The 23,503-nt window shown below is 36.3% G+C and overlaps 2 protein-coding genes across 3 annotated transcripts; one reads left to right on the top strand and one right to left on the bottom strand.

Annotated features, from left to right (window-relative positions):
* The first annotated feature begins 315 nt into the window (after window positions 1-315).
* On the top strand, window positions 316-5,997 carry LOC113670224 (ADP-ribosylation factor-like protein 5B). Its single transcript, XM_027186328.2, has 9 exons — window positions 316-505; window positions 1,657-1,717; window positions 1,795-1,849; window positions 2,420-2,512; window positions 2,699-2,782; window positions 3,250-3,300; window positions 3,522-3,596; window positions 3,934-3,959; window positions 4,265-5,997. The coding sequence occupies exons 1-9, from the start codon at window positions 460-462 to the stop codon at window positions 4,308-4,310; spliced, it is 537 nt and encodes a 178-aa protein (XP_027042129.1). The 5' UTR covers window positions 316-459; the 3' UTR covers window positions 4,311-5,997.
* A 485-nt stretch (window positions 5,998-6,482) lies between these two features.
* Window positions 6,483-22,900, bottom strand: LOC113670221 (uncharacterized). 2 transcript variants are annotated; one of them, XM_027186323.2, is made up of 22 exons: window positions 22,281-22,900; window positions 20,460-20,564; window positions 19,845-19,887; window positions 19,522-19,600; window positions 18,312-18,356; window positions 18,107-18,159; window positions 17,723-17,802; window positions 17,316-17,362; window positions 16,830-16,917; window positions 16,578-16,666; window positions 16,410-16,467; window positions 16,182-16,279; window positions 15,999-16,070; window positions 15,481-15,549; window positions 14,697-14,734; window positions 13,029-13,217; window positions 12,766-12,924; window positions 9,390-10,305; window positions 8,749-8,817; window positions 8,592-8,651; window positions 8,234-8,300; window positions 6,483-7,728 (listed from the first exon to the last, which is right to left on the bottom strand). In XM_027186323.2, exons 1-22 carry the CDS (start codon window positions 22,404-22,406, stop codon window positions 7,651-7,653), a joined length of 2,628 nt encoding a protein of 875 aa, XP_027042124.2. In that variant the 5' UTR covers window positions 22,407-22,900; the 3' UTR covers window positions 6,483-7,650. The 2 variants fall into 2 exon arrangements, with proteins under 2 accessions (XP_027042124.2, XP_027042126.2); XM_027186325.2 differs by lacking the exon at window positions 8,592-8,651.
* Window positions 22,901-23,503: the final 603 nt, after the last annotated feature.

Here is a 23,503-nt window from a genome sequence, read left to right as displayed (position 1 = left end):
TTTGGGAAGACTATTCCAGGTATTCGCAGAAATATTGCTAAATAATTTTTCTTCCACAATGATCTAAACATGATAATATCTTATGTTTTCCTAGAGTTAAATAAGTTCCGTACAATTAATTAAGAGATGTCTCGGCTGTCAAGCCTTTTTGGGTGATGCAAACGAACCTTCGATTTCAATTTAGCGTTGCTTGATAAGTGTGGCAGCTACAGTTCTCACCGAACAGAAATGCGAAGAAGTTTATATCAATTTACACTTCCGGAGACAGGAACTCTCGCTTGTACAATTACGTCACATCACATCCATGCGAGGCTTGGAGCATGCGTGATTTGACCTGACTCTGTGAAGTGTCGATTTCGGAAGTCAAGGTAGTACAAATATCGATTGAAAAAACCTTTCCCTAAATTCCTGGATTTTGTCCCGATTCCATTTTAACCACGTTATTTTCATGGGCACGAGATGGGGCTTTTGTTCGCTAAATTGTTCAGTTGGTTCAGCAATGAGGGTAAGTATAATGCCTACGGTTGGCGTGCCCTTAGCTTGCCAGTAAAAATATCAAAGAGACAAAATCTTGTTACATGTATGTCTTTGTTCTTTACTTAACCCTACATGCTCTATTCCATTTTGGATTTACTTTGGTCATATATATTTTAATTGAGGAAGATCGTTCTTCTTGGCGTTTTCTGATGGAAATCATTAAGCTTGTCGGAACCTTTGTCTGTGTACGGTGTGCATGGATGTTTCAATATGTGTGAAGATTGAAATTCGTCAAGGAACGAGTGATATTTTTGTTGTTGTTGTACTTTTTTTCGACGGAGAAGAGGTAGCGACGTATTCTTGAGAACCTTAAGTACGTGTTATTGTTTTCAACAAAGGATGCTACCTATTTATTCAATGTGATTTCAAGGCCTTGCATATCTTACAATGAAGTTGATTTTTAAACATTCCATATATACGGTATTTTGTCTCCTTAAAACGGTAATATAAACTGGGTAAACCGATATTTTGGTAAAGTGGAACCCATGAACAACATCAGTCCTGAATTTGAATATTTACAAATCGACTTTTACTCAAATCTGTGTTGTAAGCTAATGGAAATTAGCTGTTATTTCAAGTTTCTGTTTGTGGGGTTTCCCCAATTGTACAATTGTTTTGAATGACCACGTAAGTCAATGTGGAAAGATTGTGAAGTATGGGTAAAATGAGTAAATTCTGTTGAACTGATTTCTCATATTCTTGAATTCTTCTGATTCTAGTTTTCTGTTGGCAGAAACTAATGCAAATTTTTTGCATCCAAATTTTGGAAATTAGCTCAATTTTTTAAATAAAGACTTATTGATTAAGCCATTAACCACTTTCAGATCATATTCTAAATGAACTGGTTCTCACATCATAGAATTAAACTTGAAAGTCTTTGATGTCACGGAAACATAATCAGTTAGTAGTAAACAGTTAAGACTGGAAACTGTTGTTATAATAAATTTTTTGAATTGGAACATGATTCATTTTTGCCTGATATAAAATCCGACCAGAGTGAGAACAAGAATATTATCTTTCCATTTCAGGAGATACAAACTTTGTAACATGATGAGTGGTATGACTATATTAAATTGTAGAGTAAATTGTAATGCAAATATCAATTTTTATTATTTTCAGAACACAAGGTGATCATTGTGGGCTTAGATAATGCAGGAAAAACAACAATTTTGTATCAGTTGTAAGTATCAAAATTTAGGTTGAAAATTATATTATAGATCTATCATGATGTTTATTTTTTTCATTATTGTCTTACAGTTTAATGAGTGAGGTAGTTCATACATCACCAACAATAGGCAGTAATGTAGAAGAGGTAAGCCTATAACAATAAAGATTTTGAAGAGTTGAGTGTATTAAAAACCTGTGACATTCGTGTACATATAGTTAGCTGCCTCCTATTGAAAGTATTACAGGTGGCAAGATGATTCTTTCAAGCTGTATGGCAAAATTTTCCTTTTGTTTTGAAATGTGTAAAGGTTTTCATCAATTACTGTAATTTGTGAAATGTTTATTGTTGGCTTCTTTTAACCTGTAAATCCCAGGAGTGGTGAACATGTGACTTCTTATAATATCCATACAATATCTATACACTCTTCAGCAAACAAGTAATGAGAATACTTGGATGTGATCTAACATTAAATTCTTATATCTAATTTAGAAGGTACTGTGTATTAGCGAGAGGTGAGAATTAACAATCAGATCTTAAGAGTTAAAGAGTTAATTGGAAAGTATTAGCCAACATCTGTTGTTCTTATACTCAAGGAAGGTCCATTTATCTAAAGGAAACTATTTAATGGGTTCAAGTTTATTAGATGGCCTAGAGATTGTAATTCATTGTTTATGTGCGGTGCATGATTGTGTGTACTCATCTTTTCACAATTAGGTTGTATGGAAAAATATTCATTTCTTGATGTGGGATATAGGAGGTCAAGAATCACTAAGATCAGCATGGAACACATATTACACAAATACAGAGGTAAACTAAACTTTATAATATTCAGTAACTCCTTACATAGTTTTCCTAAATACAGTTAGTAATTTGCAAAGTTCTCTTAACCTCTTTGTAGTACTTTCTGCTCTAAATAACTAAGGATTTCTTGATCATCTTTTCCATCAGAAAATAGGTAATTTTGATCAAGTTGTATTGTGTTTTCTCTTTCAGTTTTTAATTTTAGTTGTAGATAGTACTGATAGGGAAAGACTTGCTGTATCAAAAGCAGAACTTTACAACATGTTAAATCATGAGGTAAGATTGTTCAGCAATGCAAAAGTAGCCATCATTATTCAAAATGCATTGTGGTAATTCAGTGGAGTGGGGAATTGTCTTTTGGGAAAAATTAGCCAATCAGAACTTAGCTTTCAATAAATAAGTTGTAGCACTTCTGCCTCATTATGGTAAGCATGAGCTGGGGGAGGGGGAAGACAAAGGATCCACAACTGGCTCTGGATGTCTTCAGAATCATCATTTGTTATGTTGTTCCTGACATTGAAGTTAATCCCATTCCAACTAAAATAATACAGTAACTGATCACAGGGTTATAGATTATAAAGCTTTATCTCTGCATGCTCATAATCATTTCATTCAGACTTACTGGGACTTCTTCAGTGAACTGGAAGAAACAAAGCTGTCTTATTGTGAGCAGTAATGCTCTCCAGTTACAAGAGTGCACAGCTTTATCTCTATTTCTTATCTCTTTTTTTCTTTTGCTGTAGGATCTAAGACAAGCTGGGGTTCTTATATTTGCTAACAAACAAGACATAAAGGTTTGTTCCTCTGTTGAAGCAGCTGCGTGATAAAAAAACTTGATGTAAAAATGTTGCAATTCAAACACAATTTGGTAAATTTGTGATAAACTGTGAACTTGAATGATAATACTGTATGAATAAGAACTACTTTTTAACAGAGTAGAAATCCTTATGATCTAACATTATTTACTTTGAATATAAATGTAATTGCTTTTTGACTCAGAGTTATTCTCTTTCAGGGATCAATGAGTGTTGCAGAAATATCAGAACAATTAAATCTTACTTCAATTAAGGACCATGGATGGCATATACAGGTAAATTTTCACAAAGGGAATTGATTTGATGATGTTTTTTATATAAACCAGTGCTCATTCATTTTTCAGTGACTACCTTGGTCATTTTCTATGTTGTATGCTCAATAAATGTTACCTGTAGGAATATGTTTTAAGCAAAGGAAGATGTTCCTTTTTCTCTCTCTGAAGTAAAAATTTTACTGTAAAGACAGATTGGAACAAAAGTGAGGCATCTGATGATTGAATAACAAATGTTTTATCTCCATTTGCTGATTAAGTGTATACTAAGCTAAAAGTAATGTCAAAAAGGAGTTTTGTTGCTAAGTAATTTCTTGTCTATTTTTTTATTTCTTTTTAGGCATGTTGTGCCCTTACAGGAGAAGGGTGAGTAAGCTGGTAACTTTGTTTAGTTCAGTTTGTAATGCATTGTACGACACAGTTTCAGTGTGAGCTCAAGTAAGGTGTTCAATTCTTGGTTTAATTTATGCTATTACTATTGTAAAGAAAGATCTGGTACAAATATGTCTCATCTGTTTTTTCATAATAGTAAAAAAAATGTGTTTATAGGATGTAGGAGTCAAATAGGATCATTAGCATGGGATCCTTAGCATAGGATCCTTAGTACCTAGGCAAGTGTGCACTAAAAAAATATTCTCAAACAATGTGTTGTGATTTTTTCTCTTTTCCAGATTGTACCAGGGGCTTGAATGGATTACAAATCATATTAGGAAGTAGACTTGTATTCTCTATTTAATGCAAATGTTTCAATTTATTTTATATAAAAAGCAGTTAAATTTTTTACTGAAATAAATGTACAATAATAAAGCTATCATTTATTTCTCTATGTACATTAGTCACTGAATTGTTTCTTTTGTGTGGGAGTGACATCTGGCTAGTTCTACTAAATATTTAAGCACTATGACTGGGTATGTTTTGTCTTCTTCCTGTAAGAATGGTTATCAATTGGGGGAATAACAAGTTATTTTGCTGGAGACTATGTTTCATTTGTTCCAATGCTAGCCAGGAAAACTGGTTTGATCACATGAAGTTGAAGCTTTATGGTAAACTCCCTGGAAAAAATAAAGTGAAGTGACAAACTCTTACGGTTGAAGTGCTCTTTGTACAAAGTCATATAACTCAAAAACATATCTACTGCATAAAAAGAGAATATTTTCAGATAGGAATATTGAAGTTAAGCCAAACAAAATGATTGAAAGAAATTAAGAAATCTTTTTTTTATTATTGTTAGAGGGAAGTTTACCAGTAGCCATCAGTTTTATACCCAATTTCCTGGCTTGTGTCCTACTTACAGCAGCTTATAATGTATACAAATATGACTTAATTCATTTAGCTATCAAACCATTGTAAATAAAATTAGTTTCTTTTAGAAGTAATTGATAACAGTAATTTTATTTTGTCTCAGTATGAGATTGAATAAACTCTTTAGACTTGAAATAACTGTAGCTGTAACATTATTGTTAAAATTGTCATTGATGAGAATTTTTCAGAATGGTATGTTGAAAATACTTTAAGCAAAGGTGCTTTCTATTGGACAAAATTGTGAATAAGTTGACCAGAAGCAAGTCAATTTGATATAGTGTGTGCTTAAATTACAACCTTTAGACCTCAATCATCAATGCAAATATTTATTATCTAAATGTATGTCTGGACATTCCTAGTTCTTTTGTTTGGGAGAATATTATGTATCCAAATGAAAAATTTTTTGCTCACTCTGAGAGATTTGATTCTGGTCACCTTGGGTCTTGAAAAAGCTTTCAACTGTTTGTGGGAGGCTGCCTTAAGTTTTTCAGTACAGTTTTATCCAAAGTGCTGTAGACAAGACAAGGTATAGCCTTGCACCAAAGGATACTGTTTTTAATTGATGAAAGAGAGTAATTCATGAGTATTGTGACTAGAATGTGCAATAGGATTTGGAGGAAAACCTGTTGTTCGACTAATGTAGAAATCTTGATCAATATACAGAATCATTCCAAAGAAGGTTTCTGGAAGAGTGTTGGAAGGAAAAAAATCTGTGACTATTTGTCTCATCGTTCATGGCTTAGGCTTCATCCCGCCACCTTTCTCCGGTCAAGTTTAGTTTGGAGTACAAAGCGACGGAATTAAGCAGGAAGGGAAATAATATACTCTCTTGTGTAGTAGACCAGATATTGACTATATCCTTTATTTTCTATTTTTTGTTCTGCGAGGAGAATAAGACGAGAATGTGAAGTCAGTGCAAATACGCAGACCTACAATTGCGTTTGCAGTAAGGTCAGAAAGTGTAATTTCGTTTCGGTTTCTGTTTACATAATGTGTAATCCTTAGCAATGAACAAGACATCTTGTAGCGCACTTTTATTATCCTTTCAGTAAAGAATGTTTCACTTGACAAACGTTTGAAAATAAAATGTTTCAAAATGAGATTAACGGTGTTAGCTAGTGAAAATTGTGCTTACTAAGTAAGCACAGCGCGATAACGGTAATCGAAACGGGGCAAAACTGTTCAGCCCTGAGGAGAAAGGGCGAATTGACATTCCATGGAAGTTTCACTGATCAGTTGGACGAAATTTCGGTTCTGTGTTTTTTTTTTTTTAAGAATTACGTTTAATTTCAAATTAAACAGCCTAAGCGCCACGCTCGTATCTGAGACTTAGAGGGGTGGGTCGTCTGAGAATTAGGTTGGCTTTAGAAAAAAATATTCTATTTACGTAAAAAAGCATAGGATTAAGGGACCAAAATAGAGGGCGTTAAAATAGAATAGCCCTCTGATGTAAAACAGATGTTAGAAATGAAGCCGAGGTACTCTGACGAAGGAAAACGAGTAATTGTTGTAACTGAACGGTTTTCGCTGAGATGGTGGGTTTTTTCTTGACACAGATCAATAGAATTGAAGGAACACAACACCTACTAACCGGTTTGTAAAGCTTTTATTTCACATTACCATTGCAATCATGGTCTCTCTTCTTAACTTATTTGTTTTGATTATTAGCTTTCCATTCAAAAGAATTCTCGGGCAGTGGTAAAAATATTTTAAAGCAGTGGAACAATTACCTTGCACCGTCGTAACATTTCTGAAGTAGCTGAGTATCTTATGTTTTGAAGACGAACTAGCGGCTTCAAATATTTGTTTGGTAAATAATTTCGCTATTTCCCGCCTAAATTTGGGAATTAGACAAGTCTACAAGGATTTCAAACTATTAAGCCTGTGGGTCTCGTCTTAAATCGCATTCTCATTATTTAAATAGAACCAGTCACCACACCAGGAAGGTCCCCGAATCATTGGCTCATAACAATATGGCCAATGGTTGATCGGAACCTCTCAACAACCAATTGCAAACTTAGTCTGAGGTGTCAGCAGTTTCCTCGCTCCAATACCGCCAGAAGCGCCCGCGGGGAGACAGGAGACAGCTGACAATCTTATCGACCAATCAAGGAGCGGTAGCCACAATCAACTAGTGCAATTCAACTTCTGCCCTCATTTACAGAAATTAAAGTAGTTTTGTAACCCAGTCACTACTTTTACAGTGATTTCAAAATGACAACAAAACCTTGCTGTTTGTTCGCAATTGACATATTTCCTATAATATATTACTACTATTATGATTTACAATTGAGACAGTTCTCAAGAAAGGATTATTGCTAACTTAAAGTACTAACAATTTTCTTTACTACGTCCATCAATGAAAATACCACTACAAAAAATATTAATCAACAGATATTTCTAGGAAAAATAACAGTAAAATCAAGAAAACACATTAAAAAAGCTTCGCCTAAATAAATGAGACATAACAATTAGTTTAAGCAATAGCAGGCGATAATTGTAGCTGTCATTCGAAATTTCAAATTTTGGTCCCGTAAATATAAACTTAACAAATTCAGGATATCTTCACTGTACATAAAAAGGGAAGAAGGTTTTGTAATAAAAAAAAGCGTCTTTTCCACCTTGATATTCTATTGCTAGGGTTTTTAACATTGGGATTATGTAACGAACCGATCATCTGCGTCCCACTTCATATATATGACTTTCCGCGTCATGCGTGAGGCATATTGCCGCATCTGATGTCCCATTAGTCTCGCTATAAATCGGTGACAAGTAACAGTTTATTGCTTGAGGCACTCTGCTCCATGCCTGGAGAAAACAACGGTGAGTCACACTGCAACGAAAATAACAACAAATTCAGGAACATACGGCTTGTAATTACTTCTATAGAGTGAACTTGTGGTATAATGTCATTGCTTGCGTGATTTTCAGGCGATCGGTGTAAGCGCAAGGCGCACGCGAAGGGCGAGACAGGCGAGGGAAGGAGCGGGGGGAAGGAGCGCAAAAAAAAAAATCCTCTCTTGTGGTATAATGTCATTGCTTGCGTGATTTTCAGGCGATCGGTGTAAGCGCAAGGCGCACGCGAAGGGCGAGACAGGCGAGGGAAGGAGCGTGGGGAAGGAGCGCAAAAAAAAAAATCCTCTCGTCGAACATCTTACCCCTCGCACTTGCCTCCGCTCAACTGAAAAAACGAATAAAAATGGTTCTTCCCTTGCTTCTCTACGTAATGCGCACTCATTAATAACATATGCGTGAATTCCTCGTGGGCCACGTCATGATTTGCCCAAGAAACAGACGAACTTGCGGCTCCCAAAAGGTTACGAGTGTAGTTCACTTACCCGATTGTCTGTTGCACTAGACAAGTTGTCAATATGTAGTGGCGTAGCCTTTCTGTTGGTTGGTGACCTAGTATTGAAAAAGGTTTAAGAAGTGTAAGGGAAAAAGAGGCCCAGAAATTGCAGAAGTTATCCTAAGTTTCTGCTCCGCTTAAGTTTCGAGGCTATCTACTATCCTGGATGAAAGGCTGTTCTAAGTTGGACAGAGAGAGGGACTGGGAGAGTAAAGTGTTTCGCCCAAGAACATTACCAGGGGTCGGAGCGAGACCTCTCGATCGGGAGCCTAGCGCGCTAACCATTAAGTCACAGCGTCCTTCACGAAGGAAATGTAATGAATAGGAATCAAACAAACAACACCTACATTTTGGCGAGATCGTTCAGGGAATGCGTTCTATTTCTCCTTGTCAGTTTATTCTCGTTACTGGCAAAGAAACAAATAATAAAATAAGGAAATCGTGAGAGAACAAATTTTACATCAATCAAGTCAAACTGAAAAGTCGAAACAACTTATTACGTACCCCTGAGGATTGTTCTCTTCCTGTTTTTGATTGAAAATTGTGCGCAGCTCCGGAAGTGAACTTCGTCTCCTGAAACACAAAATAAACGGTAAAGATGACGACATCGAATTTAAAGATATCTTGTGCAAAAAGAGGTTTATATGCTGGTAACTTTGAAAAGACGCTTGAATATAACAAGAAAGCCACATAAGGAAAGTGATTAAGATGAAAGCACTAAAGAAGGCAGAGATTATTTAGGATCTGCGCGACAGTCAATAACTGAATATAAATACATAATGAACAAAATAACAACTATCGACGACGAGAAACCTTAAGAACAGAATCAAGAAAAATTTAAAATATCTCACGAAAGTTTCCAAAAACAAAAAAAGAGGCACATGCTTCCTTTGCTTACTTCGACTTTCAACGTTTTCCTTTTCATTTCCTTCTTTAACACGATGCTCATTGAAAACTTGACATGTGAATGCTTATTAAAACTAACTATCGTTTTAAGGGAAAAGGGAGGAGGGTTTCCTAGCTCTCTTTAAGTTCCCCACCTTTGGTCGGGAGACTGGGTCAAGTCACCAGAATACACAAAATGAAAAGGAAACACACGGAAAAAATATTAAAAAAGGAAATTAAACGGAAATATGAATTCAGACCTTTTCACAGGAAAAGCGCCTTTTCCTCGAAGTAATCTTTCGTCTGAAGCAGAAATTCCATCAATTGTAGTGAAGCGCTTTTTATGATCTCGCTTGTTTCTATCACTGGGTATAAATACTCGAAAGCTTCGCTGATCGTCCACGAAGTAATTACTGTGCTTCCCTGAATCAGAGTCAAGGTCTGTCTCTAAGTAATTCGGCACGTAAGGTGCATTCGGAGAAACCCGTATGTCTGGCCGAGCGGGCGTGGAACCTACAGACTTCACTTTTCCAGATTTTTTGTCACGCTTTGATTGGCTGTGCGTTTCGTCACTTTTGGATTTTCCCGATTTCTTTTCATCCTCCTTACTGTTCTTCATTAGATCCATTATTCGAAGGTTTCGTTTGGATTGCCTTCCCGACGTTGGTCTCTCACAAGCCACTGAGATACCCGAGTCAACATCTGTTTCAGGCAACGAGAAAATCTCCAGCGGAGCTCTTTTGGCGTAAGAGGCCTTGGTTGTTCCCGCAAATGACTTGTTCCGAGTGGCTTTCTTGTCTGTTCTGGGCGACGTAGAAGGAGATGACGAGGTGCTATCGTGTTTGGTGGAAGCCGAACGTGGAAGTCGAACATTGGCAGGAAGCGACGCTGATCGCGCATGGATATTCTTCGGTCGATCGTCTGGGAGACCTCCGGAAACGCTCGACGCACCGAATAATTCGGAAGAATCATCGTCGACCTTCCTAGTCTCTGACGTGGATGGTAAAGATATGACACCATCCACAGCCTCAGATGAGAGATGTTCTTCAGGTTTAACATAACCATTAGAGTTGGAGCGTGGAGGCAGTTCAGTGGTAATCACAGCTCGACCAGTCAGACTTGTTACTTTCATTGATTCTGCTTTTCTAAGGCCTCGCCGAGTTTTGGCTCCGGGTCCTAGTGAGAGGAAAATAAAAATAGTTATTACTGATCGTTTGCTCTGGTAAATAAAAGTTTGATGTTCCGATTTGATCGGTTAATAACAAAGTAATGTTTGGAAAAAATTATGAGCAAAAAACTGAGAAATGCGATGCAGTTCTCTTTACAAAGACCGAAGAAAAGCAAACAAGATTCTACCCATCATCTACAGTGCAAGATTGTTAGAGCTGCACTTTTGCTATTCTTTCATTTGAATAAACATACAAAGACGAGACTCCTCTGGCGCAAAGGGTAATACTGACAAAAGGTGTATATGTATTTTTTAAAAAAAACATGATTCGCAATAGTAATCTCAAGCTTTTTACGTTAGAGCACGAGTTATAATATCAGAGCTTTACAACACAATCGAACCTAGAAATCGGAAATGTTTCACAACTCCGTTAATTAATATTGTCGAAAATTAATTTTTTTTAAATGCAATTCCCGGCGAGATTCGAAGTAAAACGTAAAATGAAAACTATTTCGTATTTAGTTTCATTGTATCTTTCACTGGCTTTTTCAGATCTCTTCTGAGCATTTGGGGCCAGGAGGCTTGTCCCAGCTCCCGGGCGGATGCTAATTTAACGCAGGACTCGAATTAATTACAACCTATAAAATAACCTTTTTAAACATAAGCACTGTTTACAGTGCTGCACTAAGGTGCATTTACTAAGGATCGTCAGGAAAGCAATTAGATAGCAAAGAAGTGTCACTTGAAAGAACATTACATTTTAACCTACAAACCTTTCACGATATATCGGAGCGCGCCCTCGAAATGAACTTTCTTACACGAGGAGAATTTCATGTTATCACTTCTAAGTTGGAGGCAACCTAAAATTTTTTCCGTCGTCACTCGCCAACAAGAAGAGTTCTTCTAGTGATAAATGATCAAGCCGCGTCTTAAAGTAACGAGTTCTAGTGCGTAAATAGAATTCCGTGAACTTTCCCGACTTTTAGTTTGCCAAATTGAATCGAAAACAGAACGTAACGTAAACAACATAGGGTGTGTTCAAGAACTTTCCATGATTTAATTACATTTAACAAACTAATTGTAAAATGAGATAAAAACGCAATTATCATGGCTCGCTTTATGCAGAATACAACTTCCCTCAAATCACAACTAAGTTATCCTTTGAAAATAAACGAGGTCCTGACTAGGCGCAGCACACAACCGGCGTAAAACTTTTCCACTTAGGGAATTTCAGTAACTAAAATAATTAAAAGTTTCGTTCGAGATGATACGACCCCTGAGGCCAACCATGAATAATTAAACTGCCAAAGAACATTCTTGAAATACTCGAATTACTGGTAACTTTCTTATTTGGAAAGAAGCCATATTTGAGGCAAAGTTAACGCGAGTAAAGTGTTTTGTTGGAACTACTCACACATGCCTGCTGAGTGGATAAAACCGCATCTCGGACACAACTAACAAACCAAACATCCGGTGTAACTTATTTTTGTAGCTGCCTCCTTTTAACTTACTTAGCAATATCCAGAAGACAAACAGATTAATAACACAGCATTAAAAACCTTACACCCTAAAAGTTATCATTCACAAGCACAAAAGAAACTTTTATAAATGTTACTAAACAACCACAGACATTGACCCAGTCTCAAACTAATTGTTGTAATATTATTGTCGAAAGAACAATGGATTGTCGGACGAATTACTGCCAGAAACAACACGTTACGTGTTTGGTTCTACTTTAGTTACTTGCACTCAAATTAAACTTTTAAAATGGCAGCAAAAACCCCTATCAGTACAGGGAAATAAAAGGAATCAATAATTTATCGCTGTTTATCTCTTCCTCTGTATTACTCTGATATAATCATGGGACAACCAGTGGATATGAGCGCGACACGAATGAATTCGTTATTATTATTTCACTCTGCCAGTAATAATTACGCATAGGCTCCGTTCCTTTAAGGGCTCGCAATAAAAAGATCAGCACTCTCAATTCATTACTCGTATCAAGGAGTGAATGTTATCAGGTTTTAAAAAATATCACAGATGGTTCGCGCGCTGTGATTGGCCAAATGAGGAGGCCATACTCTATTGCGCCTAAATTCAATCTGCTTTTGTAGCCAAAATCTCACGTTACTAATAACCAATTATACTTACGTTAAGAAGGAAAATAAACATTCCTTTGAATTGCGTTAAAACGTGCCCACATCTGGACTCGTTTTCACTTCGAAGCGCATCAAGATTAGACTAGACTAAAGGTCGTTTACCGAACTCGTCATAGTCAAAGTAGGGATATGATAAGTAACGAAACAACTTCGTCTTCTCAGTCTGTACTGTGAGTTACCGATCCTCGGTTCGTCCCATTCGATTTCAAGCTTGCACAGCCACAAATTGAAACAGTGAACACTCACTTTAAAGAAGGACCTCGAACACGGTTAGAAGAGGAACATTGTATTTATTTTCTAAAATCTTACCGAAATACAAAGGTGGTTTGAGTATCCTTAGCTGGTCTATAGTGTTGTGATGTTTGTCTCCATCATCATACTCCACATAGTACTTGCCATGCTCAATACCAATCACCTTCCCAGACAGCTTAGCGGGCAGACTTGGCCAATGAGCGATCACGCGACTCCCTGGACAAAAAAAAAAAAAAAGGGAGGTAGGTAGGACCGAAGTCAGTGAATTTTACGTTATTCAATCAGTAAAATTAGTAGCCTGTTGTTAAACGTGTTCTTACCAATTTCTAAGTCACTGATCTCAGGAACTTGATCAAATACAACACACTCAGGGTCAGTTCTGTCATGCGCAATAGTGTCTCCATTGTCAAACTTTATGTGCAGCATTTCTCCTAAACCAGTCACCACTCCTTTGTAAAAATCACCATTCAGCGCCTTACCCCAAACTCGGGAACCAACACGAATAAAGCCTGTCACAAAAAAAAAACTATAAAACTGGTCCATTTCAAGCTTTTTTAACCCTCCAACTCCCAAGATCTCATTAGTAATTCTCCTTACTGTCTGCCATACAGTCCTTGTGATGTTAGTTTGGTAAATTTGGTACTAGATCAACTTATAATCCCCTAATTGAAATTTTTTCTTTATTCTCATCACTTGTCTGTTTGATATTGTATTGATATTGTAAGGAGAAATTCTGTCTTGGTCACTCATGGGAGTTCAGGGGTTAATTATCATGACCCTCGAAAACACAATCACATGTGAGTAAGGACAAAAAAAGATTTCTCTACAAATTCGGATGAAGGTTATAATTTTTTTGTAGCTGAGCAGGCCTGCTGGAAGTGAAATTTCTTATACCTCTGACAATATCCTCTCTCTCTTCAATTTTTCTTTTCACGCACAAAACTTGTGCTCAGTTTTACACTAGTGTATTTCCTCAATGCCATGACGTCAAATGCCAAGAACTCGGCAATCAAAACAAGTTCAATTCTCATCAGCAACTCACCAATAAACGAAGGCTTGTCAGAAGTGATCATAGTTATAGTTTCACAAATGATCGACTGAATAAGAGCCTCTTTGTAAAATACAAAACAATCGATTGAAGATGTTATTATTTGTCAATCTACGTGGAGGCCACGAAAACTTTTATCCACAACTTACGAGAACTTTTAAAACGAAGATGCAAAAAAATTTAATGAAAGTTGACTGTAAAGTAATTAAGTAGAAATCTTGCGAGGACATTTTCACTACTAATTAACTGGCGCCTACAGTTTTAATGCGATTACAGATACCGAAAAAAACGTTTACTTGCGCTTTTACGACTAAAACTGTTTATGGTAAATAGTGACTACAGATCCAACACTAAATGTGAAGCTAGCAGCGAACAATATATGGTCATACGTCAGCAAAGAATCATTGGTATATCAGCAATCAGCCAAATTTACAGGGTCTCGTCCACGAAAATCGACGATTTAAAGTCAGAAAAATTGAAAAGGATTTCATAAACATCAGCCATTAATGGAAAAGTGCTACATGAGTGTTTATATATCTAGAAAAGTGAAGAAGTCAGACCAATCGATGAAATTTATTCTTGTTGAGGTACATCTTCGAAGTACATTCCTTATAGAACTTGTAGTTGTTGCCAAAATACGCAGTGGCAAGGTTTGATTTTAACATCAGCATTTTAACGATGGTGAGAAAACGACGACAAAAAGTGTTCGATTGATCAGTCATAACGCTTACAGGAGCGAAGTTTGTAGAGTAATTCGTTCATTCTCTGTGTTGATAATCAGTCGACTTGCACTAACGAAACATGGAATATGAAACCAAGTTGGGCGTTTGGTTGATTGAGGATTATTGTTAACGCCACATATGACGCACAAACATGTTTAAATAATAAATGATATCTTGAACACAACAGGAGTCGTCTTGAAAGTCAACTGGTTACTCACCAACAGTAGGTCTCTTTGAAAATCGTTCGCTTGTTGCCCTAAAAGAAACATTCATGTAAATAAACCTGATTTTAAACACGAGCGATCCACTGGCTTGGTAATCCTCGGTGTAATCCACCTGTTAAAATAATACTACAGCTGAATACTTCTCCAGCAGGCTTTTCACACCTTCTTATAAGCTGCTACAAACAGTGGCTGGGAACTTTACCCACTGATAACAAGCGAACAAAAAGTGGGCGCCACGTGACTTAAGCGTGTTGTGTTGCCAAGAAACCTCACTGGGTCAATGAGGAAAATCTCCTGCTCAAATGTGACGAGGGGAATAATGTTAGATCTTAATAGAAGCAAGAAGGCGTTCAAGCCTTAGATGTTGAACGCAAAGCATTTAACAGATTAAAATAATTACTAAAGGTCAACCCAAGTGTGTTTGGATCATAATACAACCAGGTGATTCTGCTCTGACCAAGGGGTAACCTTCGAAATGTCATCTTTGGGAACTCTTTACGTTAGCCAATTTACATCATCAACTCAGTTGATGAAACCAAGATATCTTCCTATACTTCCCTCCCCTTCCCTCTCCCCCTCCCTCTCCCTCTCTCCCCCTCCCCAACGTGGCACCACAGTTTCTTTAGTAACTTACCCCCTCAATTCTAATATATTTATAACTAATACCTCATTTCAATCGCAAATCTTACTCCAAGGTTTGATGAATTCACACTCTTTCATCTCTTATAAATTGCTATGAACAAAAGTAACATAGCTTTTACACAGTAGTTCAGATTACCTTTGAATCTTGAGTGACTTCCTGGCGCTCATTCTCGCATCTCTTTGAGCCTGATGCTCTGTTCTCCCGCTAAACCAAAACACAAATTCAAGAAAAAAAAGAACAAACAAATAATTAGAAACTTCGTTTTCTCGTCCTTTTCCCTCCAACGTATATAATAGTATATGGCAGAATTTAACAAGCACATCTCGGTGGAGTGCGTCTTAATAAAGTATTTTTGTTCTTATTTTGTTGCAATTGTTGTTGTTAATTATATTAACGACGACGCGAAGTGCATCATTTCACTTCAAGTTGTCTTTCTGTATTTTCTCAATTGCTTCTTCAACTGCTTGAGCGGCGGGCGCGCGTGAAAAAGCGACGAGGAAGGGGAGGGTGTGCTAACTGAGAAAATTCTATTCTCCTGACCCCTGCCCCCCTCGAGTTCTAGGTTCGCGATTCTTGTACGGTGCCGCTTCAATATCAGTTTAGCTTTCAGAAAAGAAAAAAAAAAGAGAAGCTTCGTGCAGTTTAATACAAACCTATATCTGTAACGTGATCCAAAGCGTAGGAAGCTGGACGTTCTCTTTGGCTTTGTAGTTGGTTTTACGAGTCTGTGTCAAAGATGATTAAAAAAGCCCACATTAAACTTTACTCGGCATGGAAAAAACTAACAAAAGCAATTGATCAAACAAAAAAAATTCACTGAAAAACCTTCATAATACCTGAAGAATGTATGATGTTCAATAGCACTTTTCCATAGATGCTTGGCAGCGAGGGAACTGGTACACGTGTACGTGTAACTTTCAGCATGCCGTTGAGCCTGAAACAGAAATAGGTCCGCAATATGCGGAAAGTCAGCGTTAGAAAAGAACTACAAGGAAGGTTAGGTTAGTTCTTAATTTAAAACACTTAAGCAAATCTTGGTGCAACAATCAAGAAAGAACTTGTACCCCTTGGTACTCCAGGTGAAATCTGTTTTTCTTGAATGAGATTTTGGTAATCTTCTGCCTGAAAAGTTAAGGAAAAGTTAGGCAATTAGTTTAACTTGACATTTCACAACCCTGAAAGCCCACACAACAAGCATATAATGTTAATAAACTGTTTATCTTTCTGCTTACCACGCAAAAATTGTCCTCTTCTCTTTGTCCTTGATGGACAAAATACCACGAGGTGTCAAACCCAGCTGGCACTCCATTTTGTTTTCCCCCTTATAATGTGAAAACAAATGGAAACTTAGATGCTATAACAAGGCACGAACAAGACTTATTACACTTATTAAAAGTAAAAATATTTTGAATAGGTAGAATATCAAATTTTAATACTGCTGTAATTTCACTGAATAGCAAGTCAATGAATGGCGTATTTCTTACTACAACAGTATGGATATCAACTCCATAGAAATCCATGTTCTTCACAATCTTGAGGAAATTAACTTCACATTCAGCTGGATTCAAGCCACTGATGAAAATGATCAAACAAAGGTAGATTAGTCAAAGGAGAATTTCAAAATATTGCATTATTATTTTTATAATGTAGTGATAAAAGGACAATGAATAGCTTGCAGAGCAGGCCTAATTTTGGCAGGTGGGTGCGCAACATTTTCTTCCATACATTATGGCTGCCATCTTTGATTTTTTACAGCTGCAGTGGAAGGCTGGGGAGAGAAAGAAATTTGCACTGAGGGGGTTAGCAATGCTCAAATCAAAAGAGAGGGCCTCCTTACCCCACCTTCCACTTTAAATCAAACATGGCCAGCTAGATGATGGCCAGCTTGTGATGTTAAATTTCCCTGGTAAGATGCCTGCACTGCAGGGTTAGACAATGAACTACATTCACTACTCTTAGCACAAACTTACACAAGAGCTTTATGCTTCTTCTTGATTTCTTTCTCCAACTCTTTTGTCTAAAACAAATAAATGATTTACCAGCAACTATCCATTAGCATTAGCTCTAAACTGCAGAGAATACAAAAAGCTTAAGATATTTGTACGGCAACTGAAATAACAACTTTACTCTGTGATGTAATTAATGTTTCAATCATGCAAGTTTTCGTTTTTTTGTTGTGGCCCCAGGTGAGGACCCCTTCTTGACAGAAGAAGAATATGCATAACTCAGTTACTTGGCTCTGAGGAAAAATCTAACATTTTTAAATACAAAACTTTATTTCTATGCATCTTAAGTTTGTAATTTTTTTATTTACTTTATTTTTTACTGTAAGAAGCCTCCTTTTTATGCATCTTAATTTTGTAATTGCCTACTGTACCTGATTGGGAATAAACTTGAATTCCGTAATGTAATCAGTTGATGCTTCATGAAGCTCTGGCTCAAAGTCACCAAGATGAGCTACAAATGTGAAATGAAATGCAATTGAACCAGTGCACAGGGACATCAAATATCCACTAATCTAAGAAAAACTTTACACTCAGAAACACAAACTTTTAAAGAGACAAAACAACAGAAGCAAAATGTACTAAAAGGATGTCAGACTGACAGAAAGTTTATAAAGAGTAAAACAACTAAATTTGACCCAGATGCATGTAAGTAAGGTTGGTCAGATGATGCCATGAATTTTTTTTTGGCAATTTGCAAGTTTCTACTCACAACAAACACAGACAAATTACTTTTCAAAAGGATGTTCAAAACTTACATTGCAAACTGTAGCCAGTCAAGTCAACACCAACCTTGAGTGGAACCTCAAGCCTGGAAAAAGATGTCAATCTTAAGCATACAGTATATATCTTTAGTAGGAAGTAGTTTCTATTGACACATTATATGCCTGTTTATAAATTTCTCATAAAAAATAATAACATCTTGAATTCAAAATATTGCATTTTAAAGGATGAAAAACTTACTTTGCTCTGGATATATCTTGCTTAATTTGCAGAAAGAAGTGATATCTAAATGGGAATTGATAAAGTAAATTAACATGAAGTATTAGCTGCCATTAACTAACACATATATCATAGATTATATTTAAACTTTTTCAATGCACATGTAACATTTGCAGGGCTCCCAACTCAAAATTTCCATTTTGCAACCTTAACCACACAGTTAAATCTATCATTCTTAAAAATTTTAAATTATTTCAAAATGGTTTGGGTATATCTTTTTGCAAACTCCACCAATTTTATTCAAAACACAATAGAAGTTCATTACAAACTAATGATCACCCTGAACCTTTCAAATTCGCCTGCGCACAATGCATTCACAACATAGAGAAAATGTCGGGACCCAAGAGATCCATTAAGATTACTGATAACTTCAAGTGCACCTCCACCAATATTATCTACTGCATAACTTGCACTTATTTCTTAGTGAAACAGGAAGACAGCTAGGTGACCAATTCTGAGAGCACCTTTGCAACATAGAAAGCAATGACAAGGACCCATCCGAACCAGTCACTGAACACTTAAATTTCCCTAATCTTTCTGAGTAGTTGGCAGGCTTTCCCTACATCTAGGCACTTTGGAAAGCCACAAAACTCTAGGACAAAAATTTATCTTTCAAATTGATATTCCTAATTTCCAAAGTATCAGTGAATGCTTTTCATTCAACTAATTTATTCTTGTTTTTCTCATTTCCATGTTCCCTCCGATAGTATAGCTCAATTTTCTGCATATAAACACACACACAACCCACAATTCCTACATCTGTTCTGATGATGGGCTAATGCTTGAAATGTCAGCTTTGAAACTCTTAACAGTGACCAATTTACATTGTCAACTCAGTTGATAATACCAAATCACCTTGTTATGACTGTTAACAGTTTGACTGTCTATCACAGGCAACATCTCAAACAAAGCTTAATACCAGAACAACCATGGTGAAGGAAGGAAATCTAACATAAGGTTAAGGCATTTAAATGTCAATAACATTTCATGCAAAAGTCTATTTCACCTCAACTTCAGAGCATTGACGATGAAATCTCTATTATGTTTAGTTTCAACTTGTTTATTGGTTCTTGAATTGATGACCTTCTTCACATTTTCATTCCTTAATTATTTCCTTCTTGCCATGGCAACTATTGCAGCTTAGAAAGCTTGTTTGTTGCAGAATATTTACCTGGTAAGTTCCTCTGTCAAGTCTTGTGGTTCTGCAGCATAAAATCTGACTCGGAAGTGTAATGTATATGGAGGACCAACTGGAAAATAATATTAAGAATTTAATTATAATTACATATTTGCATTTGTAAAAACACTTATTATTCTTATTCAAACAAAAGATTATAATAAATAATTTGATACAGATCTTATCAGCACAAGGGACAAACATGTGACATTTACAGATTAAAACCTATCTCACAAAAAGTAGGATTTTCTTTGCTTCTCATTTCTGAACAGTTCTGAATCACAGGATATAAAAGGAAGAAGTGTAGAAATTCTTACTTTTGACTTGTTTCTTGATTTTTTTCATAGGATTTAACCAATGCTGTCAGGAAAATGGATAAAGTTTACATCAGCAATAAGTATTTATAATGGTTAAGAATATATGAAAGTCATATATTTACAATATTATTATATTATTACTATATTATTATTATTATATATATTACTACAACTAGAATTGTAAGCTTGTTCAAGACAAAATTGTCCTATAATTACAGGGTTTTTGATAAAGCCAGTTACCAAAGGTCTACCACAGCCCATAAGAACTCTTCCTGCTGTCTGTTGGGCCTGCCAGACACTTCTCATGTTTGGGTTTTGCCTTATACAGTGCCTTCTCTGAGCACAGCCATTTATTACACTGTTAGAAGCTGCTTATGGAAAAGCTTATTGAATCCTGTGTACTTGTAAGGTCTTCATAGAGATTTATCCTTACTTCACCTAGCAATGAATATGTAATATCATGTATTTGCCAAAAAATTAACCCTAACCCCAAATGATCTTTTTCTCCATTGGACATGCCCTCACCCCAGGAACAGAGATACCCACTTCCTTTTGATCAGATGAAAATTCCCTCTCAATCTCAAGAGGGTTGCGAAGAAGAATTAATAACCATACCGAAACTTGATGTGTGTCCATAAACTGAAGACCAAAGTAGTCTTTCTCTACAAGATCCAGGTTCTTAAAAACAAGGTCAAGAAGTTCTTGTCCTTTGGCCTTTTTCTAAAAAGTTTAAGAAGAATAATTAACCACAGTGAGCTACATGGAAGCCATTACATTCTTTTACTTGTCACATTCATACAACTTTGTTGGCTGTGGATCACAGCAGCCATTTGAAGTCAATAACTATGAAATGGCTACAACCTTGCTATTACCCAATTGGTCCCAAACTGTTATTCAATGAATCAGTGTTGATACACATATAAGTTTGTAGTGTACCATTTCAATGACAAAGACAAATTCCTTATGATTTTCAAATAGAGGAGCCATGAAAAAAACTCAAATAAAATCTTGGTCATATTGAACTATGTCTTGTTGTCTGTAACTGTTACTTAAATTAGTCAAATGACAATCAAATGTATAAGTAGCCACATGTATATTAATTCAAAATATTTCATTTAGCTCGCATTTGCCACTTGAACACTAAAATAAATAACTCTTTCAAAGGAAAACCTCCTTGGTTTAGTTGATAACTAAAAAACAAAAAACTAAACATGTCTTTCTGGATATTGCTTTTGTCCTGGTTATCAATTGTTCACAATATTATTACAATTGACTCCTTGATGCCTTGGACGGAAGGAAATGTGATGAGTATCATACTACTTCTATAACCTAATACCAAAAAATCATGCAGTTTATTGAGAATACACAGGTAAAGATTCCATTGAAAAAACCTCAAATGCACTCTGAAACATTGTCAAGAAACCAGCTACAGAAAAATTTGGACCTAAAAGACATCTGTCTATTGAAAAGTAATTATAGGATTTTATTTCACAACTGGGCAAAAGAAAACACAGTAATCAAATTAACAAATAGTTATCAAAGATAAGGTTATGAATAAAAAGCAATAAACACACAATAATAGCGTGATTTCTCTATCGTTATCTACCTTTTGATTGACACTTTCTCTTAAATTATATTCAACATTGCTGCAATAAAATTTCAATTTCAGTGGTCTGCAATATATCACTGCGCGCAAATACATCGGTATTATTAAATCAAACGTTGAAACAAGGGCACTCGTAATATTCCAGCAAAAGAATACGTCTTTTTAAAAGTAATCAGGCGCTAAAAAACGACACTGAGCCGAGAAAAAAAATTGTCATGATTCATCACGACCAACATGTTTAGAGACAGTTAAAAAAATAAACCTATGGTAAGAATCGCTTCGCCGGAACGCCCCGTTGAAACATGTAAATTTAAAGTTAAAGGTTAATGATGCTTGCTCTTGCAGAATGGAATGTCTTTTTGCTTTCGGATTATGGTTAAGTTTCCATGAGGAAAAGAAAAACAGTTTTCCAAACAGGTGGTGTGATCTCTAAGATACTTATAAACATGAAATGTGCTCAAGTAAATTCAACGTATATTGAACTCTGCAACGACCTAGTATAAATTAAAAAACATTCAAAGACAGTTAGATCTTATCTCATAGACATACAGCCATAAAACCAACAAAGAGTCCACTGTTTCCTATATCTTCTACAAATATTAGCTCTTCTGGAACATTCCTTTCAAAACTTGACATTAAATTACAAAAGAAAAGTTTGAAACTTTACTGGCGGAAATGCAGCCATATATCATTTGCGTGAATTCGTCGAAGACAACCAATCATTTTAGTTACACGCCAAAACAAATTGCCCAAAATCGTGTCAATAATGGTAGCTTCCATCGTTCTTACTAATGTAAGCTGTTAGGAACTAATACATCATCAAAACTTACATGCAAATTGAACGAGAGATCGCTGCTATCGAGTAGAACGATGACATAGTCCAATGCATGTTTATCCTTCTTCTCTTCTTTGTCCTTCCCAAATCGTCTACGAAATCTTCTGCTTAATCTGTACATGGCAGGTGCTGAAGAGTAAGCTAGTTTCCTTTTTAATCAGGGAAACACGGCTTTGCAACCGGCTACTTCAAAATAAGGCCATCAGTTCACTTCATCTTTTATTTCTGAGTGATAAATACAAATTCGTCGCATTCTTTCGAAAACACGCGAGCCTGCGATTTTTGGACTCAGCATAATGATCGTTTTCTAGTCGGTAGAGTCGTTAGGGTTCGTCGGAACAGGTCGTATAGCAGTCTTGTTACACCAAACCTCTTTCTCCTCAGTTTGTGTTTTGACATTTACCTATCTAAACTTATTTGAAATTTTCAACTGAAAGAAATTGAAATTGTTTTACCCGTTGCTATATTTATGCACCCACAAGTAAAATATTACCAATCAATAATCCAATTTCCCGAGAGGTCCCCTGAGAGACTGGTCGATAGACCCGACGGTATAGCAGAGTACGCTCTCCAAACGGTCAGCATTAGATTCCATCCACCAAAACCACCTCGGTCGAGAGGGACTGAGATGGAATATTTAATGACTTGCAAAACATAACCGAAGATTCTCGGAAATCCGCAAGTGATGTAGCCGAACATCCGAAGCTGTAAATCCCATGATTCTTGAGGAACAAACAGAAACAGCATAGCGAGAATTTTAAGTCGCGAACCATTGATGGTAGACATGCAGATAATTTAGGATACGTAAATTCTGTTGATGAGGCGCTTAAACTTATTGCGGAATTTGAAACAGGATTGACGACGAAGTTTTCTTTCTTTAAAGCTGTCAAAGGTTTCGGGAACATAAATTTATATATATTTGATATAGCTCTTTAGCATTACAAAGCTTTGCTATCGCTATTGTGCATTCTCACTAGTTTGTCTAGTTCAAGTCCTCTGGCATGGCTTGGATGATACCACAATCGTGGAATCATTCGGGTTAATTTAATGCTTACACCTCCTTCCTCGGACAGAAGTCACAAAATACTGGGGGAAGATGCATGAGATATTTAAGGAGTAAAAATTCGTTTTTTACTGGTGTGCCTTTCCTAATTTTGGGAAGGAAAGTGTTCAATTGCCAGCACGGCATAGATTGAACAGCTGGAGAGAAAAGGAAAC

The sequence above is a fragment of the Pocillopora damicornis genome, chromosome 9, assembly GCF_964200805.1.
Source record: "Pocillopora damicornis chromosome 9, jaPocDami1.2, whole genome shotgun sequence".
Taxonomy (NCBI): Eukaryota; Metazoa; Cnidaria; class Anthozoa; order Scleractinia; family Pocilloporidae; genus Pocillopora; species Pocillopora damicornis.
Note: the sequence above shows the minus strand (reverse complement) of the source record. Positions and strands in the feature narration are given on the sequence as shown.